This window comes from Microcebus murinus, chromosome X (assembly GCF_040939455.1).
Source record: "Microcebus murinus isolate Inina chromosome X, M.murinus_Inina_mat1.0, whole genome shotgun sequence".
Classification (NCBI taxonomy): Eukaryota; Metazoa; Chordata; class Mammalia; order Primates; family Cheirogaleidae; genus Microcebus; species Microcebus murinus.
Window position 1 is genome coordinate 29,573,366 of NC_134136.1, and position 16,635 is coordinate 29,590,000.

The 16,635-nt window shown below is 42.2% G+C and overlaps 1 protein-coding gene across 2 annotated transcripts in view; it reads right to left on the reverse strand.

Moving 5' to 3' along the window:
- Positions 1-2,618: 2,618 nt before the first annotated feature.
- Positions 2,619-16,635, reverse strand: part of SYTL4 (synaptotagmin like 4) — a 65,360-nt gene continuing 51,343 nt past the window's right edge. For both annotated transcript variants that reach the window (XM_075999660.1, XM_075999659.1), the window contains 8 exons: positions 16,448-16,549; positions 15,144-15,322; positions 14,335-14,437; positions 13,656-13,817; positions 9,383-9,491; positions 7,159-7,258; positions 6,207-6,415; positions 2,619-4,281 (listed from right to left, as the gene is read on the reverse strand). In XM_075999660.1, the coding sequence (XP_075855775.1) occupies positions 4,133-4,281; positions 6,207-6,415; positions 7,159-7,258; positions 9,383-9,491; positions 13,656-13,817; positions 14,335-14,437; positions 15,144-15,322; positions 16,448-16,549 (1,113 nt within the window). In that variant the 3' untranslated portion in view covers positions 2,619-4,132. The remainder of the gene's footprint in view (positions 4,282-6,206; positions 6,416-7,158; positions 7,259-9,382; positions 9,492-13,655; positions 13,818-14,334; positions 14,438-15,143; positions 15,323-16,447; positions 16,550-16,635) is intronic.

Here is a 16,635-nt window from a genome sequence, read left to right on the forward strand (position 1 = left end):
CCTCTGCCTCCAAGAGTCCTAGGATTACGGGCGTGAGCCACCGCGCCCGCCCCCCCCTTGCCTTCTCGTATATACTCACGGAACCCAGGGTCATAGCGAGGACGCAGCAGCCTTCTTCCTTCAGCTTTACCCGGCGGTGATCAGTGGAAAAATAGAGAGGAGAAGGCAGCGGGCTGGGTGGGGAGACTCAAGCACTCAATATGTGCCAGGTGCCATTTGAAATGCTCTATCAGTTGACTCTGAAGTCTTCCCAAGAAGCCTATAAGGTAGGTACCAGCCCCATTTTACAGGTGAGGGGATTGACGCTCAGTGAAGCTAGGCAATTTCCCTAAGATTGGGCAGCTAATTAGTGCAGTCAGAATTTAAACACTAGCAGCCTGATTCCAGAGGCAATCTCTATAGACATTATGCCATCCTGCCCCTACCTCTTTTTCTACTTTCCATTTAAAGACAGCTGAAAGCTCTAAGCTAGGAGAAAGAGTCCATGTTTTATAATCCTACTCAGAGTGGGCCCAGGAGGAAAGAGGGAAATGAAAGGCTCTCAACCCAAGAAAATTCACTCTTTAAAGCACAGTGATGGGACATAAATCATGAGCCCAGAGCATATGAGGATAGCAGTGAATCAGACAGAAGCTGTTTCCACTGGGGTTTTAGTGGAATTCTCATTTTTAAAATGCAAAATAAAAAGTTAGGTAGTTGCTAGATAGAATGGGACATGGAGGAAATCATCAAACTTGGAGCAAAAAGGTCTCTTATCCCTCTTCCCTCCAGGGAAATACAGGAGCTATGAGAGCCAGGAGGCAAGTTATGGGCAAAAGGCAAAATACAATAAATTCAAGTGGGAAATCTCTGGACAGACCAGGTCTGTGGTTGAAAAAGTCAAAGATTCCATACCAGGCAAGATGAATGCCCTTCCCTGTCTTTATCACTGACACTTCAAGTGGCAAGCCAGGACATGCTAGCAGGTCCAAGGCCCAAACACAGGAGGCCCACTATCCCCTGAACAGAATTTCCACCTGGGCCCGACTCTTACATATAAATGCTCCTGCAGCTTAAAATAACTGAGGATCTTTTGTTTCATATTGAATAGTCAAGGCAAGTCAGTCTTGCTTTCTTTAAGTAAGGTTTTACTGTAACCTCCTTTGTAGTCCTTTGTAGATGACTCAAGAAATCCCAATTCGGCTGGGCACGGTAACTCACGCCTATAATCCTAGCACTTTGGGAGGCCAAGGCAGGCGGGTAGATCGCTCAAGGTCAGGAGTTTGAAACCAGCCTGAGCAAGAGTGAGACCCCATCTCTTCTAAAAATAGAAAGAAATTAATTGGCCAACTAAAAATATATAGAAAAAATTAGCCAGGCATGGTGACACATGCCTGTAGTCCCAGCTACTCGGGAGGCTGAGGCAGGAGGATTGCTTGAGCCCAGGAGTTTGAGGTTGCTGTGAGCTAGGCCGATGCCACAGCACTCTAGCCAGGGCAACAGAGCGAGACTCTGTCTCCAAAAAAAAATCCCAACTCCTAAAGTAGGGGAAAGAGACAGCAGCAGAATAAGGCCCAGAACCAGACCCAAAAGGACTAGCCAGACCTCAACTCTGTATGTATCTCTGTTTCTCTCTCTCTGCCCCTCTCTGCTCCCACTTTTACCCCCTGCCACACTCCCCCACTGTCTTCCCCAACCCATCCCTCTCCCCATCCTACTTTCTCTCTCTCTCTCTTACACACAAGCTATACAGTCACTAAGCTGGCTAGGTAATATCCAAACCATTCTGATTGTCCTACTTTATAAATTAAACTTATTTTTTTAGGACTCAACTAAGAGATGAGTCACCCCTTCCTTTCACTCTGCGCCCATAACACACACATCATTCTCACAGGAGGTGGCATGGTGCACTAGAGTCAGACTTTGGTTGAAATCCCAACCCTGTCACATGACGGTGGGCTTGAGTATTCTCATCTGTAAAAAGGGAAGATTTCCTACTTCATAAGGTGGCTGGAGAAATTAAGGAAATAATATATAAAGCCTTGTACATTCAATATACGTCAAAGGGCATTCAATATAGATTAATGTCCTTTTGCACAAGAGGTCGAGAATCACCCGGGATCTACCTAGAAACCAACAGTCTTATTTCTGAGATGGGTTATATGGCATCTGTGTTATCTCTCTCTCAAAACTAAATAATGGTGAGTAGGAGTGACGGGAAAAGTTCCCACCTCCCAGACAAACTGAAGGTTCTAGAAAGAAGTGCTTATGGCAGGGGATGTCTTTCCTCACTTCAGGTGTGAACATCTCTCTCCTTCCTCCAGCACGGCAGGGGGGAGGGGGGTCTACAAAGCTAAAGGAGGAGTTCCCTTGGTACTTGAGAGAGAGAAAAGTGGCACCACTTTAAAGATGGGTTCTTAGTTCTCTGCTTAGATACCAAACACAAAGGACAAAGGATCAGAGGTCAGCAAAGGTTTCAGGCAGCAATGTGGGGAAAGGCAAATTTTCTTCAAATCAGCACAAGATGGTTAAGGAAGAACATTTATCACTTTGGTTCCCACCCTTCACGCCATGGGAAAAGCAGCGGTAAGTCAGGACATTAGAGACAAAAGCATCTATAGAACTAACAAATGCAAACATTTGACAAGTGAGAAAGCTTTATTGAAGCACACATACATGTCAGGGGGTGGGAAACAAAAGAGCAAGTTACAGCCCAGGATCCCAAGTTATACCTTCCATTATAGTATCAATCCACCCCAAATTCATCTTTTAAAAACATTCTTTCATTCAAGCTCACACATACAATAGAAACCACGATAGCTGCCCTCAATCCAGTGGCCTTACAGGAAATCAGCTAGCAGCTGACTCGATGGAAATGGATTTCTTCTCTGATATAGACTCCTCCCAACACAACACTGTGTAGATACACTTATAAGAACAAAAAGGTTGATTTGGATCAGTGAGTACCAGAAAATGAAACTCAGCTGACAAGGCCCATCTTTGAAAAGCCTCAAAATGCCACACCCATACATGGAGGTCATGTTTAGGAAACAAATACCAAAAATAGGAATTGCAACCATATCAGGTGGGAAGTCGGGATAACTGGGAGATTCTCTGTCTACATTCCCTTGGAGCCCTAACAATCCCCAGCCTGGAGAAACACTGGGCCAATTTAGACAAGACTTGGCTCTTCCGGCGGACACAGTGGTATATAGACCATATTCTGTGTGGTAACACACCCGAGACACAAACACTAAGAAAGATGTGCTATATGAGAGTGAGCTGTCTCATCTTTCATTAGAGAAATAAGGCACTCTCTCTCCAAGATCTGCTGTATCAGAGAATTCACCATGGGCTATGAGACCATTTACCCTCAGTCACTCAGGTCCTCTGGGAGCAGCTAAAAGCTCTCGCTGGGCATATTCATGACTTAGTCAGAAGGCCATTATCTAATTAAAGTGCTTTTCAAAAGTGGCTCCATTATAAGAGTCCCTCAAAAGTCTAGTAAAGGTATCTAGAACTCGAAAAAGCTGGGGAATTTTTCTTAGTATTTCCAAGAAAAGCATTAGACCCAAACAAGGTGGAAACTACTTAAAAACAAGAAAAGTTAAAAGCCAAGTTCCAGAAATTTATCAAGGTAGAAAATGAGTTAAAAGCATACATTGGAAAGGAAGGACAGGAACCACTCACCTCTCTCCCATATCCCTCTGTCTTTGGTGACCCAACCCTGCTTCCCAGAGCCTTGGCTTAGATCAGGCACACCTTGAATCACAGGCTGGTACTAATGCCAAAGGTAGCCAGGGCTTCCTGGGGAAGTAGGAACAAGGAGAGCAAAACAGAAGAGAAAAAGTTGTTTCAAAAGACTTAAGTTCATCAAACCTCTCAAAGGGATAATAAAGAATGTACTCTGAAAATATACTAGATTATGCACAAATAAAAACATTTTGAAGAGACCCTTATTCTTGAGCCTGCTTTAAAAAGGGGGGAACAAGTCTGCAACACTCTAGCTAGCACAATGAGATTTGCAGAAATACACGTTTGTACACACACAAACACGACACACACACTTTAAATTATAAATCTTTTCTCTTGGTTTCTTCACTTCGTCTGACTTGCCCTGGCCAGGGCTGGACATGCAGAGGAGGACAGGGACTCATAAACCCAGCTTCTGCTTGGCCATCGAGGAACGGAGCTGCAGAGTCCCTTCCGCCCAAGACCCTGGGTACTGTCGCATCTTCTGCCATAGGCTCACTTCTTCCCCAGTCGAGTCCATCCAGTCCACCACTTCCCCATTACTGATCCCTGAGGAGAAACACCAGAGGAGGCTGAACAGGGGCCCCACTCCTCAGCCCACCAGGGAAGATGGGTTATACAGCAAGAACAGCCACCCCATAAATGACAGTGTGCTATGAAGAGTAGCTGATGGGGACCACAGTCTGGGAAGTGCTCCCTGTTTATCCTGAACAGATATTTCTGTGCTCCTGAGACCCTATCAAGAGGCTTCAGTTTGATGAAATGGGACTCGAAATGACACACAGTTACTAGAGACTTCTTATCCTGAGTCTGTTACAGAGCTCTTAGTGTCTGACACCTCATGCCAGAGCTATTGCCCTTCTTGTCCTTGCCAACTGGAGTTAAATTTTTTTTTTTTACAAAAGCTGAATACCTTTTTCTGTAGCTGCAGACTCCAGACCCAAGGTTAGGAATGTATGTGGCCTCATTCCTATTCTCCTGCACATTCATTCATTTAGTCAACATTTATTGAGTGCCTACTGTGTGCCAGGTACTCTTCTAGGGTCTGGAGATACAGTGGTAAATGAAGCAGAGACAGCCCCAGCCCTCAGGCAGCTTACATTTGAATAGGGAAGACAAAAAATACAGAAGCAAACCAATGAGAGTATTCAGATAGTGAGATCAATGTTATGAAGTAAATAAATAGTGTAATTCGTAGTGCTTGGATCAGGACCTACTGCGCAGGTGGTCTGAGGGACTCTCTGAGAAGGAGACATTTGAGTTGAGACCCAAAGGATGGGAAGGAGCCAGACTTTCCAGACACAGGGAATAATAATTGTTAAGGTTCTGAAGTGGAAATGAGCTTGGTATATTTGGAGAGCAGAAAGTCATCGTGGTTGGAGCCTAGTGAGCAAGCAGAAGAGTGATATGAAATGGATTGGAAAGCAACAGAAGGCTCAGCTCCTACAGGGGCCTGTAGGCATGACAAGAACTTTGGATTGTTTTCTTAGTACAATGAGAAGCCGCTGAAGGGTTTTAACAGGAGACTGACATGAACTGGTTTTCATGTGTAAAGACATCACTCAGATGCTTTGTGTTAAATGCTTTGTGGGGGTTGTTAATATGCAAGTAGTCTTTAAGGCCATAGGAATGCAGAGACTGTGGGGAAAGCAAAGAAGAGGATGTAACATGAAGCCCTGAGAAACACCAACCTTTAGGGTTTGGGTATAGAATGAGGAACTCACAAAGAAAACTGAGAAGGGGTGAGCAGTGAGTTAAAAGGGAATCAGAATGTGCATCAATAGGACCTCAGTGTCCCAAGAAAGGGGGAGTGATCCACCATGTTCAACGGTGCTAAAAATTCCAGTGAGATGAAAACAACACTTTGGCAGGAGCAATTGCTCAGCAGGGTAGCCGGACAGAAGCCAGATCACAGTGGATTGAAAACTAAAGGAAAGGTGAGGAAGTGAAGACCATTCTTTTAAAGAAATTAGAGGGGGGACATGGGGTCAAGAGAAGGTTTATTTTTATTTAATAAGATTGAACATACTAGAGTGTATTTGCATTCCCCTCCAGTAGGTAGGGAGAATGAAACTAAGAGATGGAGATTATAGAAGTGAGGTCACTGAGAAGGGGAGGAGGTGGCCCGGAACACTTGGAGAGAGCTTGGCTTTTGTTAGCACAGTTGGAAGATAAAAAGTATCAGTACAGATATATAAGTAGGTTTGTAGGTTTTCTTAGTGGGAAGATGATGGAGTTCCTGGCAACCAGGGTCACATTTATCTATACACACAATGGTGTACGAGCTCGGCCTTCCCCTGGGCCTGGCACATAGTAGGCAATCAATAAAAATTTGTTGAAATGTTAATTGAAAGGAAAGAAGACAGCTGTCATCACAGAGGAGGTTTGGGTGCACAGGTCGGGCGGGGTTGGTATTGGGAATGAAATAGGCAAGAGGCCTTGCAGATAAGTGAGGATGGGGGAGAGGCTCTCACCAGTGCCAACACCCAGCCTGACCCCTCCCAGGAAGTCATTGCTGGCCAGGGGCTCCCGGTCCCACACAGTCAGTTCCAGGCACATGTGCTGTAGATCTTCCAGCCTCACACCATTGTAGACAAATGTATGGTTGTAGTGGGGATTCAGGGTCTTCTTCATCACAGGAGTTTTACGCTTACTGGCCTTGTTCCTCATGGGAAGGAGGTATCTGGCAGAGGGTGGGGAGTAATCAACAGCCTACTCAAAGCTGGCAATGTCTGTCTAAATTCCCCCTGCCCCTGCCACAGGCCTAGCCCAGGAAGGTGAGTCAACACCCAGATCCTAGTGCACACACCCCGCCTTTGAATTTGCTGAAGCAGAGTTCCTACTACCTCCACTAGATCATTCACCTGATTTAATTCCTTTAACCTGGAGAGAAAATGCATATAATATTATTAGTGAGACTGTTGTTTGTGTTCCACCAAAAACGGGTTTTAAATATTTCATTCCATTTCTACTAGGCAAGGTTCTCTTTAAATAAAACCAACAGTAATATCTATAGGCTTAGCCAATCATCATTTGTTAGAAAAGTTAGTGGGTAATTTCTAATTTAGGGAAAGCTAGCCTTGCTTAAATATTGCAGGGAACAAAACCCTGAGTTCCCAAATCCGGACAATCAGCAGACACAGATTTTTACCCAGGATTAATTAATAGCATGAGTCAGAGAAAAGTCAGAACCTATCTGTGTACCACCTTCCTCTTTGGATATCAACACTACAGACTAGTCCAAATGAGCTCAGACCAGTGCAGAGGTGGTGGAGGTTTTGCCATTACCTAATTTCAGAAATAAAATTGATTGCTGGGGTTGGTAGGACACACAGGATAATATCCACAGAGAAAGGTTAAATTGGGTTCTTCTCTTAGCTCTCTTGTCCTGAAACTGGTTAGTTTGGTGCTGGTCCAGGGACTCACCCCTTGACAAAGCTGTCTGAAGTCCCTCCTGATTTGGCAGCCGTCAGGTTCTTGGCTTCTTTGATCCACACCTGGAGCTCTCCCCCTTCCCCACCTTTACCTGTAAGGAATGTCAGCCATAGCAGGTGAGCCCCTACACCTCCAGATTTACCTTGAGCTTTATCTACAGAGCATCTCCTTTCCTTGCTCTTGAAGGTAGCAAACTCCATAACCATGCCCTCAGTACTTAGTACAGTGCCCAACAGTAAGCAATAGGCTCTCAATTAATAACAACCACGATAGCAATAAATGATTACTGAAAACTGGCTGTGTACCAGGGACTATGTTAAGCATTTACTTCTCAAAACAATCCTACAAGGGCCAGGCGCGGTGGCTCACGCCTGTAATCCTAGCACTCTGGGAGGCCGAGGCAGGAGGATCCCTCAAACTCAGGAGTTCAAAACCAGCCTGAGCAAGAGTGAGACCCCGTCTCTACTAAAACTAGAAAGAAATTAATTGGCCAACTAAAAATATATAGAAAAAATTAGCTGGACATGGTGGCGCATGCCTGTAGTCCCAGGTACTTGGGAGGATGAGGCAGAAGGATCGCTTAAGCCTAGGAGTTTGAGGTTGCTGTGAGCTAGGCTGACGCCACGAAAAACCCTACAAGATATATACTATTATTGACCTCATTTTGTAAATGAGAAAATTGAGAGTTAAAGACATAAAGTTGCCTGATATTTGTTGAATGATTTAAAAAGAGGGAACTCCTCCACTTGAGTTCTTGATTCTATCCCCAATTCACAGGACTCAGCAGACATCATCAATTTCAACCCCCACCGCCCATCTTCTATATCTTTCTCCACTAGTCCCTTTTCCTCGGTCTAATGCTAATCTCAACTCTTTTTTTTAAAAAAAATCCTTTTAAAAGAAAACCTCCCTTAAACTTTATCTCTTCTTCAAACTATTCTCCATGGCTCTCCTTTCTTTCACCATCAATTACTCTGGAAAAAATAAAAAAAAGTCGATACTCACCACCTCTACTTCTTTGCCTAATTTACTCAGCCTCGTTTCTAGTAAAATCTGGTTTCTGCTTCCACTAATCCACTGAAAATGCAATCTAATGCCAATTAGCTATGTCTTCTCAGTCCTCATCCATCCCGACCCCCCTGTAGTGTTTCAACACTGCTGACAACCGCTGTCCCTTCTTGAAGCTCCCTCCTAACATGTCTCTCTCCTGATAACCCCCTACACTTCACTGGCATTCTTTCTCTCATCATTCTTTAAAATGTTGCTCCCTGTGGTTTCATCCTTGCCTCTTTTCTCTAGTCATTCTACATACCTTCTTTGGGGAGCTCATTGATTGCCCAAATCCTCTAGATTAGACCTAGCTGAAGGTATAGTTTTTAAAAGAATTTTGGCTTCCCATTGCTAGTGGGTCAAGTTAAACTCCTTACCGTTGTGTTCAAGGCCACTGTCAGGCTCCAGCCTCATCTCCAATTCCAACCCCACTCCCACGTATAGCATGCCATAACTCCAGCCCCACTCACATAAGGGGTTCACTCTCCCATGCTCACGTACAACCCCACATCTACCATGCCATTTTAAAACCTTTGCTCATGCTGTCCCCTCTTCTGGAAACACTCTTCTCTCCCCATCCTCCTTCTTTTCTTCCTTGTAAAATCTTAATGTCCAGTTTCAATGTTATTTCCTCTTCAAAGCTCTTACCTCTTCCAAATGTAACCAGACAGAATTCACCACTCCTATATGTTTCCTTTTAACATGTGACTGTCTTTTTTGCAAAAATTTAAGTTCCTCAAGGGAGAGCAAATATCACGTCTTACTCATTTATATATCCACAGTCACTAACACAGTGCCTGGCATGTTGAATCACTCTTCCTCAGCCTTCATCTGCCTGTCTCTTATACTTTACCACCCTTTCCAACTCTCCTTCTCAGCCCCAAAGTTTCTGTTCTCTTTTGCCCTGTTAGTAGCTTGCCACAGCTGGACCAAGACCAAGTCAATTTAATAGCTTTTTTTAAAAAAAGGAATGCCTAAGGATAGGCATTTCTTCTGGTTGAAAAATGCAGAAAAAGCTTCCTTAGTAAAGGAATATTCCCTGGAAGATTGAGAAAGCATTCCAATCTGGTCTCTCCAACAGTACTAGTCAGTAGCTAGCACCAGCCACACACGTATGTTGTGCAGAAGACTAAGAGCTAAATCCAAGGCCCCAAAGAAAACTCACTCTTTTTCCGGTCACCTCCAACAGGGAGTTTGGAGGCTGGGATGTATTTCAATGAAACCACCAACTCGCCTTTGTGTGATGGCAAGCCAGTCGGGGACTCAGCACTGACCTGAAACACAGGGAAACCCAACAGGTCAAGCTGGGCTTCTCAGGAACTGTTGGGACATTTCTCTGAGGAGATTCTAAAATTATCCCCAAGAACAGGATCCTTCTCCTTATGAATACAATCTAGGGTCCCTAGGCCATCGTAGCCACAGGTTTCCAAGGCAGTTTCTTTGGAAGGAAATACAGAAGAACCGACAAAAAGTCTTCTGCAATACCCATTATTATGCCACTTTGGGGTACAGTTACTAGATCCCAAATACTCCCAAAGGTCTTCCAGCAAGGTTGCCACACAAACTCACAAAGGACTGACACCATGATGAAGAATTGTGCTACCAGCATTGTTAGTAACAGCCATAAAGTAGAAACAACCTAAATGCCAACCGGTATATGAAGGGTTAAATGAGTAATTTTTAATGCCTTCGTGTAACATATGGCATGCAGTCATCAAGAAGAATGCAGTGAATCTGTACATGCTGACATGGACAGATATCCAAGATATATTGTTAAGTCAACAAAACAAGATGCAGAAAAAAAATGTCCCATTTATATTAAAATATATTCATATTTGTACATGTGAATATATATGTATGCAAATAATTATTATCATTATCACATATATAGCACTTACTATGTGCCAGGCACTATTATAAGTACTTTAAGTATATCAATTTATTTAATCTTCAAGATAGTCCCTATGAGATAGGTGCTATTATCCCCATTTTACAGGTTATGGAACAGAGAGGTTAAGTAATTTGCCCAAGGTCATACAGTAATTGACATAGCCAGAATTCAAATTCAGACAGACTCATTCCAGAGTCCATGCTTTTAACCATTATACTATACTATGTATAAAAACCCAGGAAACAGACAAACTTAACACTTGTTTCCTCTCGGGAGGGGAGCAGGATGGGGAAAGGAAAGAGGGCTTTCCCCTTTTATTCTATATTAATATCTATAGTATATTTTTTATGAGAATGGCAAATATCATTTGTATGGTTTTTTAAAATAAAAAGTATTTTTTAAAAGAGGGCTTGCAAAGATTTGAGGGCTAGGTGGAATGGAGCTCTGTTATATGGATTTGAATATACTATAATTTTTAATTTTACATTTACTTTGGTTATTTTTGACTACTGTCTGCCTATACCACTAGAATCTAAGTGCCAGGAAGATAGGAATCAAGCCTATTTTTGTTCATCCTAGTATGCCCAATACTTAGCAAAGTACCTGGCACATAGTAGGTGCTCCACAAGTATTTACTGAATGAATGTAAGAGTGAATGAATGAATGTCTGGGATGAACGGCAAGTGGCCTATCATTGTTGGCTCTGGGTGGCAGAATTGCTTCACTCTATTAGCTCTATGTGTGTGACTCTGTTCCTTATGTTTTGGTATCCAGAGCATGAGCTGCTGCAGACTAGAGGTACCCTTTCACCTGCCTGTGTTCACCGGGGATTCTCCAACCTAGGTCCTCACTACTGACCTTACTGATGCTAGGAAAGCATGATCCCCATAGGTTTGGATCAATGTGCCACATACCCAGAACACACAAAGTTTAGTACATGGCAGAGAGACAAAAGAATTAGTAGGTGGATACAGGCAAGAGAAAACTGAAGGAGAGCAAATGCATTGCTAAGGAAAAAAGAACAAGGCAAAAACAATGGATATAGAAGGTTCTAAGTTAAAATACATCTATAAGAATGGTCTTTCTTATTGTTTATAAAATGCCTATACAATTTATTAATTTCTAGACTGAGAACTTTCAGTTGCCTTTTAAAAATTGGAGTTTAGCATTAGCCAGAAACTGGTATAATTGTTTCAGGAGCACATTTTCATTCTGGCTCAAAATATATGCAAAGGTCAAATACTTCCATTTCAATGCAGTTTCTTCTCTTTGTGTAAAACCGTTTAATTAAAGTAGTTCATGATGGTTTACAGTGACATTTCTAATATAATTATATCAACTGTAGGCCCCTGAGAGAATGGCTTGAGTCCCAAATGTTTAAGAAATTCTAAGTTTCGGGCCAAGCGCGGTGGCTCACACCATCTGTAATCCTAGCACTCTGAGAGGCCGAGGCGGGAGGATTGCTTGAGGTCAGGAGTTCGAAACCAGCCTGAGCAAGAGCAAGACCCCGTCTCTACTATAAATAGAAAGAAATTATTTGGCCAACTAGTATATATAGAAAAAATTAGTCAGGCATGGTGGTGCATGCCTGTAGTCCCAGCTACTTGGGAGGCTGAGGCAGTAGGATTGCTTGAGCCCAGGAGTTTGAGGTTGCTGTCAGCTAGGCTGACATCACGGCACTCACTCTACCCTGGGCAACAAAGCGAGACTCTGTCTCAAAAAAAAAAAAAAGAAAAAAGAAATTCTAAGTTTCTAATAACATGTTATACTTTGGTGATAATTGCTTTCCTGATTCTTTTTATTGATATATAATATTTGTACATATTTATGGGGTATGTATGTGATAGTCTGATACATGTATAGAATGTATAATGATCAAGTCAGAGTATTTAGAATATTCATCACCTGAACATTTATCATATCTTTGTATTGGGAACATTTCCACTCTTCTAGTTATTTTGAAATATATAATATATTGTTAACTAGAGTCCCCCTACTGTGTTTATCAAATGAATTCCTGCTTTTATTAGTATATAAAGTGACAAATTTAATGCTGTCAGTATTTTTTTTTTTTTTGGAGAATAATAGCTATCAAAGCATTGGATGTATATTTCTTTTGACTCAGCAATTCCACCACCAGGAATTTCTCTGACAGCTACATTCACAAAAGAAAGCCAAGATATAATGCAGGGCAGTTTTAGAAGAAAAAAAAGTAAATAATTTAAATACTCATTAGTAGAGGAATGGTAAATAAATTATAATATAGGCACATGATGGAATAATATGTAGCAATTAATAGGAGATAGATCTGTAAGTGATAACATAAAAGTATGTCCATGATAAATTGTTAAATAAAAAAAATCAAGATGTGTACAAACAATGAGATTCCTGTGAGCCCATTTATATAAAAAGGAAAAAATATAAATCCATAGATATATATCTGTGCTGCTTAATACAAAATTTCCAGAAGCATATCCAAGCATTGTTAACAGTGGTTATTTGTAGGAAACGGAACCTACTTTTTTTTTCATACATTTTATGTTGTTTTAATTTTGAACCATGTGCATAAAAATCCTTTTATGCTTTTCTTAACATGGTTAAGTTCAAATGTTAAAAAAGGGCATATAGAGAATACTAAATCTCCCTTCCCCCTCAGTTTCTCTTCCTAGAGGCAGCTACCATTACTAGTTTCTTGTCTATCTTTCCCTAGATATTCTATGTACCGTGTATTGTTTTAAACATTTAAAATGCTAGTGTAAAAAATTTAACAAGAACTTTGCCATGTCTTTGTGTAGTTCTGATAATCAAGAAGTTGCTAAGTCTTCCGTTTTAGCAAAATTTCATCTTAAACTGAATGACAGCAACCTACTAAATGTCCGTATGTGCCAGCCACTGACTGGTACTGTGTATGCAATCCTGCAAAAGAGAAAAATTATTGTTATCTCTATTTTATAGATGAAGAAACTAAGGCTCACAGAAGTTAGGTGACTCACCTAGCTGGCAAGTGACAGAACCAGGATTCTAACCCAGGTCTGCACTCAGATTCCAGGCACATTTTGCCACGTGGCTACACTCTTGCCTGAGGTGCCATCTCCAAAGTGAAATCTTTCCTGGCTTGTGTAAGCAAAGGACAGCAATTGGAGCTCCATGAATTGCTTTAGTTCCCACTTCGTTAGTGAGAAGGTTAGCTTGGAAAAGGAGTGCAGACTAGGATACGCACAGAAGGTTAGCTCGGAGAAGAGGTGAAAGGTAGAATGTCAGGATACACCCCAATTCTGGAAGGTTAGGAGGCAAAGCTTGGCACACATACACAAAACTTTCTGAAGCAAAACCATGGCTTCATACTTTGCCTGGTTTACACAGAATTCACATGTGACATACAAATGAAATTACTGAAATTGCTGTCAAACTCAGAAACCCCAGCAGGGTGCACTAGAACTCTACAGAAGACTACAGTCAAAGACACTACCAGCAAAGACCAGCAGAGGCTGCTGCAGACAATCCTACTTTCCAGGAAAGCTGCGGAAGGAGCTTTAAAGCAGACTACCTTTCCATGTAAAGGGAGGCAATGATCCAGTTTCTTATCGAGCTTCCAGGAATCCATCTGGACCTCTGCCTCTCCAAGGAAAGTGTTTCTGCCCAAACGACCATGATGCCAAACTGAGAACTGCAAGGTCCTCTGGGCCAGGAGAGATTCTGGGATCTCATACTGTGAAGGGAAGGTAGAAGCCCAAAATGATTAATTAGTGGTAATTCCTCAGAAAAGATTATTCTAAAACCTAAGAAACCATAAGCAAAGTCCATAGTTCTGAATATCTAGTTACTTTAGTCCCTAAGTATTTTGAGTTTCCTCAACTTACCCCATTTTATAAAAACCTACCATATTCCATAGGAGGGCCTAGAAAATTAATTAATTTTTCTTGAGTGGGTGAGAGAACACTGGAACCCCAAACAGGACTGACAAAGAGACTTCTCATCTCAAATGGCTTTTTAAAATGAGATTTGTGGCCACGTGAATCTCCAACTTCACAACAATCCAGGAAAGCCATATCACCTTTGTCCTTTTCTCTCGGAGGTGAGGATGTGAACAGATGGCCAGAGTGCATCCTCAGACACAGACGTGGGCCACTGAAACCCATGTCACATGGCCATGTTGCAAAGGAATAGCTACAGTTTAGGGCACAAGACAGAACAAGTTCTCTTACCCTTGGGGTCTAAATACTTACCCTGAGGACCTCATCATATAGTGGATTAATGGTGTCTCGCTTGATGGTGGTTTTTCTTTTCCCTTGGCGGGATTTGTCAGGCAGAAGATAGGTCTTCACATATCTAGAAGGCAAAAAGAGTACTGAGTAGTTTGCTGTCCTTTCTGAAGTTCATTCACCACTTCCCTGCTCTCCATATAAACATGCCATGGAGAAATGCAATGTCAAAAATGTTCCATCAAGCCCTTTCAGACACATGCCATTCTTGCCTTTTTATAATCCTGGTCCCTTTTCTACATCACCTCTCCCTCCCGCCACCTCTCAGAAGGTGATGAGTTCTGATCAAGAGTGCCTAGACAGGCCGGGCGCGATGGCTCATGCCTGTAATCCTAGCACTCTGGGAGGCTGAGGCGGGCGGATTGCTCAAGGTCAGGAGTTCAAAACCAGCCTGAGCGAGACCCCGTCTCTATCATAAAAATAGAAAGAAATTAATTGGCCAACTAATATATATATATATATATATATATATATATATATATATATATATATATATATATATATATATATATATATATAATATATATATATCAGCCGGGCATGGTGGCTCATGCCTGTAGTCCCAGCTACTCGGGAGGCTGAGGCAGGAGAATCGCTTGAGCCCAGGAGTTTGAGGTTGCTGTGAGCTAGGCTGATGCCAGGGCACTCACTCTAGCCTAGGCAAGAAAGCGAGACTCTGTCTCAAAAAAAAAAAAAAAATAGAGTGCCTAGACAGATGTCAGGGTCTGCTCTCTGGTCTCAGAGAGCATCAGTTGTGTTCCAGAGGTACTCACGGGTTAGAGCGCTTCTTGGCTTCATCAGCATAGGCCAGCTGGTGGCACTCCTTCACGTGGATGACCAGAGTCTGTGTTTGCTGCTCATACTTCAGGGAAAAGGCAATCTTGCCAGTCACGAAGATGTTCCCAAAATCACCAGCTTCACTATAGATGCTCATCATGCTGCCGATTGTACTCTGGAGATAAAGCACCCACAAATATCTGGGGAAGGCATATTCCCCCGCCCACATTGCTCACATCTTTCCTCATGATAAAGCCATAATAACTGAGCAAAACAAAAGCTTCAGATGCCCCTGCTATGAACTAGTACAGCCAACAGTCCTTGACCCAGAGGATAAAACAGAACTACCAGCATACTGACAATTGTTCAGGTCAATAAATCAGCACGTGGCTTACCTAGGCTCTTAGCTTCTCTTCTTCCCCTCTTTTTATACATTTTAATGTTAATTTTCACCTGCCCCAGGAGGTGAGCAAGGAGTGGACAGGTAAGGTACAGGTAAATCCATTTTCCATATTTGTTATATGTGCTAAAATACTGGCTAAAAGGGATTAATTACTAATTAAAACAAGGTGCCTTAATTGTCTGTGGATTTCTTTTACCCACCTTATCTCTATCAAGACCTATAGAGAAAGAGATTCAGGCAGAATTGGAAGTAGGTGGGCAGGGAGGAAATACCGCCAGAAGTGAAAAGGAACCTTCCTCTCTGGTAGTTATCAGCTATGCAAGCCGATATTCTCTTCCTGTGCATGAGTGTGAACAAACCCTAGTCACCCTTGTCCCTGACTGTGTTTCCTCTAAATATCAATCTTCATACTCATGACATAAGTAGGCCCTGATTCTTAAATGTCACTTTAACTTCATGATTCTGACTAGTATCACTGATCTTTAACCATACCCTGATGCCAGTGAATCCTGCCAGAGCCCCTCTCATGACGCTTTCTCCTTTAATGTGAGAATTTGGAGTAGGCTATGATGAAAAAAAAATCTGATCTGGCTCAATTCATAGCCTGGGTACCTCATAAGGGAAGGAATCATGGTTACTGTTCGCAAAGCTGTGATAAAGAAAGTCCCTAGCCCTAATTCTCTACTGTAATAATCTCCAGAGCAGAGGCTCAGGAAGTCACGTAAATGGCCACTAAGCACCTATAGCCTAAATTGAGGATAAGAAATGCATCCATTTACCTGGAAAGAATAACTAGGATGATTTCCCCATGTCAGGTACTGAATCTGCTCTAGAGAGGCACTTCTTTCCTTCCTGGTATCCCAATGTGTTTATAATCTCAGAACTAATAGAACTTACCATGGAGGAGCCACTTTGCATGCTGCTTCTAGCTAGCTTCTGGCGATGCAACTTCACCAGGTGGTCAATGTCTTCTTCCTCTTCCTCCTCCTCTTCCTCTTCCTAGAGCAATAAATACAGATTCAGAGTTAATAAAAATAAGAAAATCTTCAATATCTTTCTTTTAGTGGAAACCATAATCATTGCAA